Here is a 17,395-nt window from a genome sequence, read left to right on the forward strand (position 1 = left end):
CCGCCGCGCCACGCGCCGGCCGCCCGGCCCCCGCTGCCCATCGCGCCCCCTCCAGCAGCCCACGCGGGAGCCTTCCGTGGGCGGCTGCAGTCCAAAAAAACCCCACCAAACCAAAACCCAGCCCAGCCGAAAAAAAAGAAATTTAATGGGAAATACTTGGGTTGCGGGCTGTCCGACGTGCTACCCACCCAGCGTGCGCCGAGCCCAGCGGAGCGGGGGGGCTCGGGCCTCGGGAGGAGGCAGAGAGGGAGCGCCCTGCCCGCCCCTGGCCGTGCGAGAGGGGGGGACGGACACGGCGGAGGCCCTCGGATTCTCACCCGGAGGTGGGGAGAAGCACATGGCTGAGTTTTAATTCTAAACGGCAGAATGTCGTCAAAGCCCTTGCTAATTTAAGATTGGTTGTGCTTCCTTGTGTGCAATATTTATGTAAGTATTTCAACTTCTTGGCTTCTGTGGGAAATAAAAACAAACAAATGAAATCCAGAAAAAAATTAAATTTTTTAATACTGCCTTTTCTTACAGAGATAAATAAAATACATTAATATGTGGGAATGCTCTGCTGTGTGCTCACGCATTTGATTTGTGACTGCCAAAACAAATTACACCTCAAATTTTATATTCTCAATAACGTGAACATTTGGGGGTGCCCAACTGGTCTGAACTATATTCATCTGTGCAGGGAAGTGGAGATTTGTCAGGCAACATGAACCAATTTTTGTTGTTGAACTGCCTTTTTTGGCATTCAAGATTTGGAATTACTCTTGAAACCACTAACCAACCCACACTTCTTAACAAACAAAGCTATACATTATTTAGATTTACAGAAAATATTTCAGCTTATTAGCAAGAGGTTTTCAGAGTATAAAAAAAAAAAAAAAAAAAGAGGGGGGGATTGCTAATAAGTAAGGATTTTTTTTCTCCCCCAACCATCTGATTACAAAGCGGTTTATGATGTTGTTGGACAACTGATGCATATTGTTATCACGAACATTCAATCTTAATTTCTTAAAGAAATCTTCTAACTAAACAGATTTTCAGACCAGAATATTAAATGAAATATATTCACCCTGTTTAGCAATTTAAAAGGAAATACCAGATAGTGCTATAGACCAATCATGTAGAAATGAGCACATGCAGCACATGCCTTATAGATGCAGTACAAATCAAATTTATAAAGAATGCAATTAATCTGCAGGAGTAGTGACTAATTCCTTTCACAAGTTTAACTAAGAATTCAGCTATTTGGAGGGGGCTGTTTTTAACTTAGATAAGCAATTATTTATTTTAAGCAGACTATACAGAGTGGGGTTATGAAATACAAATTTATTTAGGAAAGAATTCCACATGCAACATCAAAAAGTCATAAACAGGTTAAATCCCTAGGCAAAAAAAAATCTATCCCCAAGATAATTATTTGCTAATTTCCTACAAAATGGAAGTTGTGATTAAATTCTGATTACTGAAACACAAAACACTCGGTTTCCTCAATCACAACCTGACAATTAAAAGTTCATTAAAATAACCCTAAGATTAAACAATGGGTTAGAAATTACAAATATTAGGGTTTTGGTCAACCAACCCCTTGGATGCACACAACAAAAGGGCCGTGTTTCTAACTTACTGCAGCATTCCCCCAGCCCCAGACAATTTCACAATGGTCTGGGGCTCCAGCCTCATGGTGAGCCATGGCTCCTTGCATCATCATACCACCACAAGAGAAATCTTCAGCGGCTGACTCACCCCCTGAGCGCTGGGTACCACCACCACCATCGCCGAGCTGCGGCGGCCGCAGCGTGCCTAACAAAAGCCTGACCCCTGCACGGCTTCCAAGGAGATTTAAACCACCCCTCTTTAATTGCATACTTATTAGAAGTTAGGCACAAAGCTAGGAAGAGTTCCTCTTTACTAGAGATTTCCAGACATACTACAGGACATGTGGAAATCCAGTCACTGCTCACTAATAAAAGTATTTAACCATTTTCCATGGATATACCTATTAAAACGTACCACAAGAAGCCTACCACGGAATAAATGAAACCTTTGGCTAAAGTGCGTTGAATTATTAAACAAAACCTACTAGATCGCTATATTAAACACAGTGCTGGCTTTCATTTCCGTATCCTTTCTTCATCTTCAGGCAACGTTTTGTTTGCACTGGAAAGGCTCCACACCCCCAAACCCCTCCCCCACAAGCCCACCATTGTATCTGTACGAATGTGGAGAATTATGAATGGTTCCTTAGACCGGGCAGGGGGAGGGGGGGAGGAAAGGAGGGGGGGTCGCCAAATCCCTTTGTGTGCCGTTACCAGCCGAGGGCAACGGTGCCTTCGCGTTTCCCCCCACGCCGTCCACCATTGCCCAGATGGGAAAGGAGCGCGGCCCCCCCGCCCCTCCCCGGGCCGGGCAGCTCCCTCACCCCAGGACTCTCTTCTTCATCATCCCCCAACTCTCCTCCACCCCTTTGTCTTTTTTTCTTTTCCCTCTCCCCCTCTCTCTCCTTTCCGTAAGGCTCAGCGCAAGGGGCACCGCGAGTAATGCGGGATCATTACCATATGGGGCTCCTCCGGGGCTAGAGGGACCCCCGCCCCCGCCCGCAGCCCCCCAGCACGCAGCCGCGGCGGCGCTGCGCGGGAGCGGATCCCGCTCTCTCCCCGGCCACCTCCCCCCGCCATCGCACCCCCTCTTTTTCCTCTCCCTTTTCCTCCTCCCCCCAGCCCATACTGCCGGGGAGCGGGATCGCCCAGGCACGACCCCGATGAATAATCCCCACCGCCTGGCACGGCGGGGGAGGAGCGGGACGGGGGGGCGGGCATTGCGGTGCCTTTTCCCCTCCCTCCCCGGGATCACACCCTGCTCGCACGGGGGGAGGTGCGGTCTCACAGCCGTTTTTGGGCGGAGGGGGCGCGCAGAGCGAACTCCCCCCGCGGAAGGGCAGAGGCGGCGCAGACCGGAGCCCACCCAACTCCGGTTTCCATTTCCCCCGCCCTCCGGCCCTCTCTAAACTTGTCCTGTCCTGTCCAGCCTCCCCCCACCCCTCTCCCCGTCCTTCACCCCAGCCATCCTCCTCCTCCTTCTCCGTGAGTGTGTGTGCGCCCCTTCCACTCGCTAATTGAAGAGCTGGGATTCCTCACGTGAGAAGTTGATTTGTAGTTTGAACACGTGGCTCATTCAAAAAGCCGGAATATTCAAGTAATTTTTTTTCTCTCTCTCCGTCCTTCCCTCCCCCCTCCCCTCTCTCTCTCTCTTTTTTTTTTTTTTTTTTTTTAATACGGAGAGGCGGCGCCTGCATGCACGTAGTGTGACATTTTCATAGTCCGCCTGCTGCTGCCAAAGGGGCTTGGGGGCAAGACAAAAAAAGTAGTTTTTTTTCCCCTCCCCTCCTCCTTTTCCTCTTCTCAGCCCGCCATCCGCGGCCCCGGCGCTGGGTGTTTCCCCCGTGCCCCCCATGCGCCCGGGTAGCACGGCAGGCACTTAGGGCTCCCGTTTGGCCACGCTTTTTTTTTTTTTTTTCCCTTCTTTTTTTTTTTTCTTCTTTTTTTTTTTTTTTTTTTTTTTTTTTTTTTTTTTTTACCCCGAGAGAGAGAGAGGGAGGGACACAAGCTGCAGATCTGATTTTTTTTTTTCCCTCTCCCTGTCTCTCTCTCTCTCGCTCTCTCCTTCCTCCATCGCATTTTGTTTTATTTCCCCCTTCCTCCCCACCTCCTCTCGCAAGACGAGGGTTGCAGCCCGCCGTGCGCGCCTCCCCGAGCCGCCAGGAAGATGAACAAGCTCTACATCGGCAACCTCGGCGAGAACGTCAGCCCTCTCGACCTGGAAAGTCTCTTTAAGGACTCCAAGATACCCTTCTCGGGCCAGTTCCTGGTGAAGACGGGGTACGCCTTCGTGGACTGCCCCGACGAGAGCTGGGCTATGAAGGCCATCGAGGCACTTTCAGGTGAGCGGCCCCTTCCACCACCCCCGCCCTCTCTCCGCAGCCCCGACGGCTCCCGCCTCTCGAGCTCTTCCGCGGCCGCGGAGCGGCTGCAGCGGCGGCCTGGGCCGCGCCGCTGGTCTGGGGGGTGCTGAGGGGGGTCCGGGGGGGTCCCTGTTCCCTCCGCCCGCAGGTGAGGTGAGAACTGTTTTTTTGCGAGCTCGGCCGGAGCCGCCCGGCCTTCCCGTGGAGCCTTTGCGCGGGGCTTACGCGGCGGCGGCCCCCCGGGAGTGGCCGGGGAGGGGCGGGAGCCTGGGCCCAGGGACCCGCGGCGCGGCGGTTCCCATGTTTTTCCAAGCCCCACGGCCAGCCCTGCCCGCCCGGGGGCCCTCGCTGCATTGGGGGGGGCGGTGAGTGCAGTGAGGCGGAGGCGGGCTGCGGGCGCCGAGCCCTGCGCGGGGCAGCGGCTGCACACACCCCCGGGCACAGCTGGACTCCCTCGCAGGGGCCAACTCCACCCGGAGCGGGCTGGGGCTCCTTTCGGCTTGGCTTAGGCCGCGGGGCTGGGGGCGAGCCGCCGAATTGCTCCAAACTTGGGAGGGGGCAGCCCTGCCTGTCCCCCGCCCCGCGCTGCCCTGCTATTTATTTCGGTTTCTCTTCGCTGCTCTCACGCACCCATCACCGCCTCCAGCAGCGCCGGCTCCCAGCCCCGACATCCTGTTTTTGTGTGCTTAAAAAAAAAAATATTTTCGCGTGAAGCGGCTTTGCGGAGCTTTGCCGAGAGAGGCTGCCGCGAAGGAGATGGGCTCAGGTCTGCTGCGAGAGGCTGCTTCGGAGGAGATGGGCTCGGGCTGCGCTCCGCGCCTCCCTCCGGCTCCCTTCCCGCCCGCTTCCGCGCAGAAAATCGCCCGAAGTTGGCGGCACGGGGGGTGGCGGAGCCCCCGCTCCCCCTCCCCGAGACGGGGCCGAGCCCGGCTCCCGCACACGGCGTTTCGCGGGCTGTTGGCGGCGCGGGGCGGGGGAAGGGGCCCCGGGAGGGCAGCGCGGCTCCCCGCGGCAGCGGCGCGGCCCCGGGCGCCGGGCCGTGCCGCCTTCCCGGGCGCCGCGGCCCCGCTCCGCCGCTGCCCGGGCCGCCGATGAATGGGCTAACGTGTTGCGCTCCCGTTTCCTGCTTCGCACCCCTGCGTGCCCGCTCCTGGAGACCGGGACGCACAGCCGCGCTCGAATATTTTCCCCTTTCTGTTTATCTCGGCAGGTAAAGTGGAGCTGCATGGGAAACTCATAGAAGTTGAACATTCGGTCCCGAAAAGACAAAGGTAATTTATTTTTATCCACACCCCCCATCCCCCCTCTCCCCGCACCGCCCCTTGCCCTTAGTTATCCAGTGAGAAGCAATTTGAAAAATGCTTAGGTTTGTGTTTCTCTTCCCTGTAGATAAATGGACCGCTTTCTTAAACCCACAGGCGTGCACTCGGTGCAGTCCGAGAGGTTTTCTAGAATCACCCCATGTATTTCTAATGTAGTGTCTTGGCCAGGCAGCAATGGTACTATTTAATTTATTTTTAAAAACCGGCACCTTTCTGTGGGAGAAGTAAATTATTATGGTCTGATGGCAAATGATCGTGCAGATTTTAAAATTTAAAGTTCTGTGAGAAGAGTTAAAATCTGTGTGCTAGCAGGAAATGAAATGTGGTGTTGTGCACTCTATAACGGGCAAGCACGTGAGCTCTGCTTCAGCAACAAAAAGCACCTTGTAAATATACTGGTGGTTATATTTTTTTTGATCCTGCCATGTTGGAATCTGCAGCATTTTACAGGCACATAGTAGAAGTCTCATCTGTATTTGAGAGGATTTTATCATAGCTATTTTGAGCTGGTCTATAGAAGCAGCAGGAGAAGGACTTCTTCCCAGTAACGACAGGATTTATGCATCCTTAATTTCTAAACACACATTTAATTTTTGCAAAGCAGAAATTTTGTTGGGCCTCATGTAAAGAAGCAATATTTGGAATAAAGCAGTAGTATTTTTATGCTGCCTATAGCAATTCAGCCTGCTTCTTTCACAAATATTTATATGATAGAAAACCTGGCATGCACTAGAGAGTAAAAAAAAAAAAAAGATCAAACTTTCCACGTGCTTGTTCCTGCACTCCATTATTCAATCTGGGAAGTATGTCTGTCTGTGAAACTTTATTAAAAAGGACTTCTACTGTTTCAGGATTATTTTTAAAATTTCAGTCTTTTAAAGATAGTTAATTGGAAAAGATGGTTTATCTGTCTCAATGGGCATTGTATCATGGTATTTTGAGAATTAGAAGTTTGATCTTCTTTTTAGTGTTAGAAGAAAGCTTCACTTGAGAAAGTATGGAGGTTTTTTGCCCTTGTTAAGGGAAGGGGGAACCCCTCTCTGGACAAATTCATTGCACGTGACTCTTAATGGATGTATTTATTTGATAATTTTCATTGAAAATTAATATGGTGTATGTGTTCTTTCTCCTTTAATATGCAATGCATATAGTTTTGAATTACAGTAGTCTGCATTTAAAAGATTTTGTATAGAAAAATACTGTTGTAGATGGAGTATACTTTTAATTTAAGAAGAAAATTCCATGGGGCATATAAAAATTGATGATTTCCTATTAGTCTAATAAATTTACTGTTATACTTGTTAATCTTAAACTTGCACAAAGAGTATTCTATTTATGCTTTTGAAAATAAATTAATTACACTTATATAATGGTAAATTTAAAATCACTGGTGCTTCCCCAACTTTTTTTTTTTTTATCATTGTTTAATGTGTTTTAAAGTATTTTTCTGTTCTTTCAGCTGCCAGCTGAAATGGTGCAGAAGTCTGTTCTTTGCTGGGTACCGTGTCCTATTTGTGAATTAGCAATTATCAGAAACATTTATCTGTCTGTAACTTGTTGCAAAGAATTACACACTGAACTTCAAGTGCTTTTTCTAGGCTTGCGTAGCCTGCATATAGGCATATTGAAAAAAATTGCAAATGTAATTGTATCAGCATACCCGTGTTGCTTCTCCCAAAGCCCTTATTTGTTAAAACACTGTTTCATCGTGCATTATCTTGTTGGAATGCATTAGATACAGTTCAGATTTATACTGCTGTTTAACAGAAAATTAAATTGTATTTCTTACGAGTGTACTTCCTTCCCCTTTGTTTCTGCTCCCCCTCTCCCAAAATCTAATATAGAGAGACACTTAAAATTCATTCAGTGGCCTCCATATGTAATAGTGGCTCTCTTTTTCCTTTTATAGATGTCTAGATTTTTTTGGGGGGGGATGGGAGGATGTGAAAAAGTTGGAGATTTTTTCTGTTTTTCGAAATATTGCTTACTGGGCACATGTTTTGAGTTGTTAATTACAAGCACAGTTTTCAAACGTTGAGTATTGCTGGTGAAAGTGGTTAAGGTTCTTTCAAAGTAACTTATTTGAAGTCTTTGTATCTCTTTGCAGCAGGGAAAGGTGTAGGAGCAGCTGGGGTGTGGGGGGTGCTGCTGGCCAGGCCCACCCAGTGTGTTTGCACTCTGCAAGGCCGGGAAGCGCTTTCCAAAGAGCCCTGTGCTCTCCAGTGGGTGAGGTATGGCTGGAGAAGTGACGCCATTAAAAAAAAAAAAAAAGTGGAAGCGTCAAGTCTGCCTTTCAGCACGAGAGTACATTTAATAGTTTGGTCAAATGACTACTTCGTAAAAGCAAAAGTTGTTTTGTAGCACAATGAAATTATTCAATACATTGTATTGACCTCTGCTGCTTTGAGGCTGCTTCATGGAGACTCCTAGCTCCCCTCCTCACAGTCTCCTTAAATACGATTTTTATGGGGATTTCTATTATTTTATTTATTTATTTTTTACCAGAGTGTGTACATTATCACTGACAAAGGTAGTTCGTGGGTGTCTTTCTCCAGAGACAGCTGAGGTGCACAGGAGGAAAGGGTAAGGGTTTGGTAATCCATATCCTTGTCACATAAAGGAAGGTCAAGAGGTGGTGTCAGCTAGGGTTGCCATAAAGTTGAGCTGAATCTGGAAGACATGGAGTGTGCCTGGCTTGCTATTCAGGGCGAAATTCTTGGGCCCAGTAGTCACTGCATTCCAGCCTTTACTGGATCTTCTGATTTGAAGTGGGCACACCCAGGTTTTCAAAATTGCCTTCCTACCTGCTGTGGAAGGAAGTAAGGAGAGAGCCTGTGTGTGTGGCTTTCCCCCCTTCCCTCCCCCAACCCCCCCCCACCCACCACTTCCCTGGAAGTATTTAAAAAACAGACCAGGACATATGCTGTGGTTGAAAAAAGAGCCCTGGTCAAGGTTTTCTTGATGGAAAGGTGGGGAATTACTTTGGGGGAGGTGCAAAGCATTTAATAAGCTCAGGAGTAGATTCCTGACTTACTATTGAAGTCTCAAGGGAACGCCAAAGGAATGCAGCATTTCTGCATTCAGACCCCTTGGTGTGGAAGAAGGCTATTGCAATATTTAAGGGTTTAGGTCACTTTATGCAAAAGTTAGAGGAGGCATTGTAATGATTTTGACTGCGAGTCACACTCTGCCACACTCTGTGAGGGAAGGCAGGGCACTGTTAGTCACATCCACTACTTAGATGAGTTTTCTCCTGAGGAAGCAGCAGTGCAGGAGGAAGATGGTGGCTGCCCATGGCGTACGTGGTGGAACTTGTGGTCCGAGGCTTTGGGCACTACCTTGCTGCAATCCAAGAGCAGCTGGTATCTCACAAGGCGATGTAGGCTGCAATCTGATTATTCAAATGGCCCTGATGTCACTTGTGCGTAATGAGGGGGGAGGGCAGGCGCTAACTCTGGGCACCTGGGGATGTGCTTGGCGCAGCCTCCTGGCCTGGCTTCCATGTCCAGGTGGGCTTCCTGATCCACTCTGCCTGCTCCTGGAGCCCTCAGGTACATAAAATGCTCACAAACACCTCACCTGTGATAATGATGAGATATTTTTCCAGTAGGAAGATTAATTATTCTTTTCCCCACCTCAAAGGCTCTTTGTTGGGAAAATAAATTCAGTGTGTCTCTTCTGGGGGATTTGTTTGGGAAGGGAGCAGAAGTGGGTAACAGAGTTGCACCCTATAGGTAGTGCTGCTCTATGGGGGGAGCAATGGCCTGCCAGCTGGGCTTCACCTCTGATGCTGAGGTGTCCAAAGACTGATTTGGGGAAAACAGACCCCAAGTCCCTCTGTTGCAGCCACCTGTGTTCCAGGAGTGACCATTAGATGGGAATCGGATTGTGTTGCTAATTTTCAGTATAATGACAGCTTGTGTCCCGTGTGCACAAGATGGTGGGAAATGGTTTTGTGAGACTAAAGTATGATGGTGCCTGCAATGGCCATAGTTATTAAAAAAAAAAAATTAGTGGCATTGATTTTTAGTTTTGCTTCTGTAAATATCAAGTAGGTAGAAATACGCTCAAAGAAGACATGTTAGAAAATACGCCATTTCTTAGCTCTATTTGTTCTCTTTTCTATGCACAAACTTAGTGTTTTTGAGAGTGCAGGGCCAAAATTTGACATAGTGATTTAAAGTTTTTATTCTGTTTCTATATTTTTTTGCGCATGTGAACAGAGGAAATTTTTTTGTTTTAATCTTTAAAATTTTACAACTAAAGCTGAAACACCAGTTGTGACTATTCCTATACAGACAATGAGTCATTATGACAAAACCAGATAATCTTCACCAACTGTGCTAACTATTACATTGTGGGCAATTTAATTTTTATTGTTCCTCATGCTGTTTGATCATTAATTAAGTAAAAGTCCCTTCTTGTTGCAGATTTTAAAAATTAGCTGGACGCATGAAATGCAGGTGTAAATGTGTGTCTTGAAAGATTGGTCCTGTTCAGAAGGTACCCAGAGAAATATACTTGTAGTAGACTTTAAATTGTGCATAGATATGGTAAATTTTAAAGGGGTGGAATAAAAAATAACATTTTGGAAGTGTAATTCAAGGGTAGTAAAAATATGATCAGGAAATGTTTAAGATTTTTTTTTTATTTCTCCCTTAGTTTCCTTTCAAGCATGGGGTAATAACATTTTCCACATTTTTGAGACCTTGAAGGTGGCATTTTTATAAAATGGGGCTATGTTCATTTCAGTCACTCTTTTTAAGCGCAGAGCATAGGACTCTACAGTGCTGGAGTCCTTTTATGGCTTCTGTCTAGCTACTGAGTGGACTTCAAATGCTTAGTTTTGACCTGAAAAATTGTAAATGGCCTGAGAATTACCTACCTATCAGAAAATGTGCTGCTTCCCATGATGCCTGTAAGAGAGGGACCCACACAGAATTAAAATACACCTAATACTTAGCCATGGACAGGGCTTGTCCTTCAGGGAACCTCACAAAAAAGATTCTTCACTCCTTAAACCTAGGGCCATCTTATCTTTTAGTCTTTTATTGTCCTGGGATTTTGGTAAAAAATACATAGTGGCATGGACCACAGCTAAAGACACTCTTTCTTCTGGTGAGCTCATCCTTACGTGAGGCCAGTGAGATAGGCACAAGACAATATTGATGTAGGAGCTTTTTTCTTGTCATTTAAAATTTATTATTGGAATTTGATTATTCAGAATCAGTAAATGGATAGAGACCACCTTCAAAAAATGAAATTCTCTAAGTATGGATGACAACTTCATGCTTTGTATATAGAGGGGGATGGATTAGAAAGTTTTAATAGGTTTGATATATTTAGCAATATCAAGGTGCTTTATGTAGTTCTAGAGTGCTTCAAGGCCATTATATTTTCATATGCAAAATATCTATCTCCACATCAGTCCATTCTTCATCTCTAATGATGCAGAATATAGAACTATGTAAAGTTACAAGTTAATTACTGTTGAAAGCTAAGATAAAACCATAACTTTCCCTTATTTTGTCTAGAAATATGATAGAATCAAATACTTGAGCATTATTTTATAGCTTTAGTCTGAGGCTTCCATAATTTTTCCTTTATTGTTTTTTTCTTGGGCATGTCACATGTAGGCACTTGAATTCCTTTTCACCCTGCATCTTTGCTGGGTGAGTGTTACCTCTGCTGTCCAAATGAGGAAAATATCTTGAATGTGTCATTCAAAAATCTCCCTGTGTGCCTATGTTGAGGGTGTGCTGGGGAGACCAGTTAGCCCAATGCTTACTGGTGCTACCCAGCCTCTCTGGGTATGTCTGTCCATCTGGATACTTCAGTGACAGTTGTTCCTTGTCATCAACTGGAATATGTGATTTGGCTTTGAAAAAATTGTGTGGGAACAAGAGCTCCCATGTTTTCGTGGTAAGTATAAAAAAAATTGTAATTTTGTATTATCTCCTGGTTTTGCTTCTTTCCATATCTGCAATATTGGTTTGTGAGTGTATTTTCAAAGATGGATGTATTTAACAGAGAAGAAAATCTTGATATATGTTGTGGGATACTTAGCAAATGAAATGTATTACCCTAATATTGACCCTAGTAAAACTTAAAATACTGTATGTGTAATGGCAGTAAAAGAGTGGTGCCAAAAAAGGTAGTTTTCCTTTTTTTTTTTTCTGCCAGTGCTTTGAAATTTCAAAATGAAAAATTACCGTATTAATTGTTATTTTGCTGACATATATTATTGTGACAGCTGGCGCAAGAGGAACCTATAGTATAAAATGTCTCCTATTCAACACAGCCTGAGCAGCCATGTGCTTTCCCTATAGCCTGCCTCTTCACGGTGCAGGGGAATCAGCATCTACTCAAACTGTCCTTGCAGGTCTGAATGAAGGGAAAACTGCCACTAACATGCAAAATGAGGTATTCTGTGCTTTTAATTAAGTTAAAATTTGGATTAGCTCACAGATAATGAGTCAAAGAGGGATCTGACTCTTCTTGGGTATGGGACTAAGTACAGAAATGAAACTGTCTTGAAATAGAGGATCTTCAGCTGGGAAGGGCTTTACTCCATTTTAAATTTTTGGGGGTCTTTATTATCTTGTGACTGTAGCCTCTGCATTATTTCTTACCAGTCAGTAGTTTCTAAGAGAATGCGTACATATATGTGTGTGTATATATATATATATATATATCCACATATGCATTTTAAAAGATTGTATTACCATAAAATAATTTGCAGTTTAAGAAGGGACCAGCTAAAAATATCTGGAGAATTTATAAAAATAGTAAGGTTGGGGTTTTTTTTGGGTTGCCTTCTTTTTTTTTTCCTAGTACCAATACCCTTGAACACAACTGGAGCTGAATGTTCACTTTTGAAAGATTAACTTTCATGCTCAGCTGAACTTTAGGAATGTTATTTTAAAATATGTAGTCTACACCATGAGTCTAATACATTTTTCCTCTTTGAAAATAGAAATGCTTTATTGTTTTGGTAAATTGTTTAATTTTTATATGTTAAATATGCATGTTCTATATGTTTTCCCTTAAAAATGGAGCTCACTTCACCTTAATGGAGTCTTAAAAATTGTAGTGCAGAAATCAGAATTTCCAGTAAAGGGAACTCTAGTGTGTTTGAACAAAAATTTCTGTTGGAGAAAATAATAAGCTTAAGTTATTAGCTGGGTTTGCAGTTACTTATTTTCCTGATTTCAAATTAAAGAGCAGTCAGAGATGGAGTAAAAAGCTTGTTGGGCTTGGATTTGGAATTATTAATTAAATATCTAGCGTGCATTGATCAAGGTTGGGTTCTAATTTTCTAGGAACAATCAGGGCAGGAGGGCTGGCCATGAGCAAGAGGAGGGGTGAGGGAATCCCTGCCTCAGGTGAGCTGTGCTGTGCAGGTGCTCCACACAGCTTTCATCCCAGGGCCTGATCCTGCACTCTCTCTGCCCCCTCTCCCCTGGCATCAGAGGGAATCCTGAATCCCGAGTGTGGAGTGGGGACACTCTTGGGGAAACACAGTTGATAAAATCTCTCTAGCTTTGATAGGGAAATATATATATATATAGCAAAGGCAAATGACACCAGTTGTTTGTTTGGCTTTTTTTAAATAGTAGTTTTAAAGCAGTTACAGAACAGATAATCCAGAAATTTATTTTTGGTGATAGAGGGGATTATTTGGTTTATACTCACTGGGGAAATTCTTTGTGATGGTGGCTTCCTGGTTATCATGGAAGAGTAGTTCAATTTTTCCTCCTACATCCAACATAAAAATTTCAAAGAAGAGTCTCTTTAGGACAGCGCTTGGAAAACATAATTTGTGGGATGCTAGTGGAATTTAGGTAGTAGTTTAATCTATGACAATATATTATATTTATAATGTAAATATTATCTATTTTTTAAATATGAATTCTGATATGCATGCTTTAAATTATTTTCTGGTGAAAGTTTGGTGGCAAACTTATGCAGGTAATGGCTAAGTGAAAAAACTGGCTCTCTTGGACTATTGCAGCTAATTTAGAAATAATTTTTCAAATGACTTTGCTAACTGTACATCAGATTGCACAGGCTCCCCTCACCACTGAGCTACTTGTTTGTTAGAGTTTTGTGTTTCTGTGCTGTAGAGAGCACAGGGGTCTTTCCTACCAAGGCAACAGGATTCCTGAATGAGCTACATCTTTCTTCTTGGAAAACCAGCGCTCTGGTGTACAGAGGGAGCTGTTCACCAGGGTCAGGCGAGAGGGATTTGATGCTAAGTGTCTGTTAGTGGTATCGATCACAGTGGGTGCTGGTGCTGATCAGCAGCAACAGCTCTCACACAGTGAGGTTTGTCTTAATAAGAGCTCAATTACTTAAACGAGTTCTAGGTGGTGGTGGGCAGCTGCCTAACTTGGTGTTATGCTAACCAAAAGTGTTTAAAACTGCCATTGCTAATCAGGAGGCACTACTATTAACCTGAGAGAGGTGCTGCAGTATCTCAGTACTTGTTTGTTACCTGATTGTATGAATTTTCTACCTGCACAGAAACTTTTAACATAGAAATAATTGAGAAATGGGCAGTTCCTATTGTTGATTAAAAAAAAAAAATACTGTGTAGTCGTTACTAAATTTATTTTCAGAGCTTAATTCTGGAACTCAGTAGGAGTGGTGTAAAATTGTTTTTGTACTGCTAATACTAGTTCATTTGAAGTCCCATCAGAATGCTTATTCTGCTGAAATACTTTAAAAAAAAACACCACCTAAAGCAACCAAACACCTCACATTGTTGTAATAGTCAAAAAGTAGAGGATATTTTTTTATTAAATACTAAGATTTTTTTCCTCAGTGATGGTCTGAATCATAAAAGCAAATGTTCCTGTTCTATTTGATGCCTTGCTCAGGGTTGCTGATTATTGTATTTATTTAGAATGTATTCTATACCTCTATTTAGAATTTTTTTGTCCTGTCATTCACTTGAGAGAAGATTTTTATAAATAATGTAATTTCTATCCATTTTGCACTGGCTAGTCTTAAACAAGAAGTGATTGTTGGCATGTAAATATGTCCTAAATTCTGTGTTTAACATAGAAAGGTAAGCTTCAGATAAAAGTGGTGTACACACCCTTTGTACAACTGGGCTTTATGACAGTTGTTTAACTGAACTCAGAGCATGAGCAGAATTGTGTTTAACCTATTTATAGCTGAAGCTACCAATTTTTCCTTGAAAGTAGTCTTGGGAAAACAGTTTGAAGATGTGTCATTAACTGAAGTCTTGAAATTATAAGGATTGCTCTACCTTTGTGTTTGACTAGTTTCACTAAAATCACAGAATTTCATAAACTTTGGGTTTTGCCTGCCTCTGTGGCAAATAATAAGCCTATGTATATTGCTTTTCTTCGTGGCCCTTGGGCTCATGTCACCTGATCCAGAGAGTTCACCCAGAATGACTGTTACTGGTTTTGCACACGCTAAGCTCAGCATCTTAACGTGAAACTGAGACTTCTGTTCAGATCCAGCACCACACATGTGGTTATTTGAGTCTCCCACTGTATAGCAGTTCTGTGTTTTGTGCTGGAACACTTCAAAAAATGGTTTTTCAAATGAAAGCTGAAGTTAAGATTAACTTTTTAAGCTAGAGACTGCTGGTAGAAATCACATGTGATCTTTGTATTCAAGAAAGCCTCTCTTTGACACAGTTCTCACTTGTGTCACTGGATGTATCATTTTGGGTGGTAACTTTGGGAGAAAAGGGCTGTAAAAGCAAAAAAAAAAGGGCAAAGCATGGAAAAGTCTGTCTAAAACTTAATCATGTTTTACCATGATGGAAGCCTGCAAATTCCAGGGGACCATAGTTTTATGGAGGTGGCTGTGGTGTGTCACCTTCCTGTTGAGACTAGGGCAAGAGAAGGAGAGCTTGGCCTGGTTTGGGGGGTTGAGGAGGTGTCCTGATCTCTTTTCCCTCTAACATTCAGCCCTGTGAACTTCTCTTGCTCTCTGTGTATAACCTGTATGTGGTGGTGAAGTATTAATGCGTGTCTTTGAGGTTTAGGGGAGGAGGGAGTGATTGCTTTGCTTTGGGGTTTTTTGTAGCTCCAGGTCTGGTTGTTGCTGGTACTTTTGTCTCATTGCATAGTCCAGCTCTAGGCATGAATCTGGTGCCAGCATCATTTGAAATAAGCTAAATTTTTGGGGGATGATGGTGGGGAGTAAAGAAGACATGCAAACAGTAGTGTTAGCAAAAAGTGGTTAGTAACCCCAAAGAGGGATGACTTATATCTGTGGATAAATACCTTACAACACCACATTCTTCCCTAAGTTTTTTTTTTTTTTTAATTTAATTTGCTATTTTAACTTTCCCCAGTTCTTTAAAAAAAGTTCTTAAATCCTTAGTTGTGTATGTCTATATCCAGGTGGAATGGCTGAATTTAGAAGATTTGACAGGCGTATTTAAACTATGCTAAACTGTGCTGTCAGGTAAAAGCAGCTCAATCTGTTTGTGGGGGCAAGTACCACTTAATTTAGGTATCTCTGTTTATGAATCAGTACCATATGATTGTAAAAATAAGATAGTAATTACTTGTGTGAGAATAAGCTTGCACATCTGTATACAAACTAAATTCAAACTAATTATCTGCTAAATAATTTATTAAATGTGGTCAGAATTATCATCTTCATTCATATGAACTTTGGTCATAATCTTGATTTAAATACCCAACAAAATGCTATGTCTTTGAAAACTGCAACTTACTAAATGCAAATAATCTTGACATTAATGATGATTAACTTATAAATTATACTTACGATTTAACTGGTTAGCTGGAGCATGATATAAGCCTTTTCTCTTCTTTAAAAGTAACTAATCCAAAATTACAATTTTGCTTAGTTTAATGTGAAGTGAACTAAAACAATGTCAATGTTAAATGCTATGTAAAAAGTGTACTTTCTAGTGCAGAAATGAAAACTCTGTTTTTTGTTCTCTGGTCATGGCAGTGTATTCATATCTACAATGACAGTGAAAAAAATCAGTGCTGTCTGTGATATTCATCCTCAAAACCTGATACTATATCTTGTTTTCTATAAAAAATAAAATAAAAATAATAAAATTATTTACAAGGTGATAGATAGTATTACCGTACAATTGCTCTATATACCACTACCTAAAGTCAGGGTAGATTTTTTTAATAGTATTGCTATTGTGGGGGAAATTATTATATATTAACTGTAAAATTTGCTAAAGAAAATACACTTACACCTCTTATATACAAGCGATTTTTCAGAATAACTTCCCTTTGAAACAAATTGTAGAATTGAAATGTTGCATAATTTAAAGTCAGTGAACAATTGAATTTTAGTTGTTGACTTTTCCAGTTGAACAGAATGAAATGATACTCTAAGGCTTTAATCAAGCCCTGGTATGAAAGCTCAGGGATTGCTTTCATATATTATACTATGTAAGCCTGTATGCGCTAATCAAAGCTGCTATGACAAAAGCACAGAAGATTGTTTTGGTAATTCTTAAAAATGAAGCTTAATGCAAGATATAATTAACAGCATTTCTATTAAGTCAATATAAAATATTGCAAGGGACTCTTGCACACAATCTGTGATGCTTTAACTGTGGCAGTACAAATTATTTACTGTGCATGAGGATTTACTAGTGTAGATATACTTACCCTGACCAAACCTATTGCTTAAAAAATAAAGAAAAATTTGCATGGTTATTTCTGCATAAATTCAACTTCTTAAAACATGTCAATTAGAAAGCTAGTTTTTTTTTTTCACTAACCAGTTTTTAAATCACACCTTAATGTAAAAAATATTGCTTATGTGTGCAAGGTGTCTCTTTAGTTCCATGTACCAGCTGAAGGATGGCACATTCTATACTTCAAGGGTATAAAATTTTTTGATGGGAGATGTGTAGGTCTTCTAAATAACAAGTTATATTTTTCTGAAAGTACAACTATGAAATAATTTCATTTGTTGCTCTTCTCTCTACAAAATTTTTGTTCAAGTGAATACCATTGTTGGAGGAGAATTCTTCAGTGATAATTACTAAAAAAGTGAAAATAATGTTTGAAAGCCATACACCACATTTGTTTCTCTTTGCAAGTAACAAGTAATAGAAGTAAGAAGTAAC

The 17,395-nt window shown here is 42.6% G+C and overlaps 1 protein-coding gene across 2 annotated transcripts in view; it reads left to right on the forward strand.

Moving 5' to 3' along the window:
* Nucleotides 1–3,045: 3,045 nt before the first annotated feature.
* Nucleotides 3,046–17,395, forward strand: part of IGF2BP3 (insulin like growth factor 2 mRNA binding protein 3) — a 109,392-nt gene continuing 95,042 nt past the window's right edge. Inside the window, exons 1-3 of one of the 2 annotated variants that reach the window (XM_021538252.2) lie at nucleotides 3,046–3,189; nucleotides 3,713–3,934; nucleotides 5,166–5,226. In XM_021538252.2, coding sequence (XP_021393927.1) covers nucleotides 3,760–3,934; nucleotides 5,166–5,226 — 236 coding nt within the window. In that variant the 5' untranslated portion in view covers nucleotides 3,046–3,189; nucleotides 3,713–3,759. Of the gene's footprint in view, nucleotides 3,190–3,574; nucleotides 3,935–5,165; nucleotides 5,227–17,395 lie in introns of those variants that run through there. The other variant, XM_031503849.2, reaches the window with a different exon arrangement.

Source organism: Lonchura striata, chromosome 1, assembly GCF_046129695.1.
Source record: "Lonchura striata isolate bLonStr1 chromosome 1, bLonStr1.mat, whole genome shotgun sequence".
NCBI lineage: Eukaryota > Metazoa > Chordata > Aves > Passeriformes > Estrildidae > Lonchura > Lonchura striata.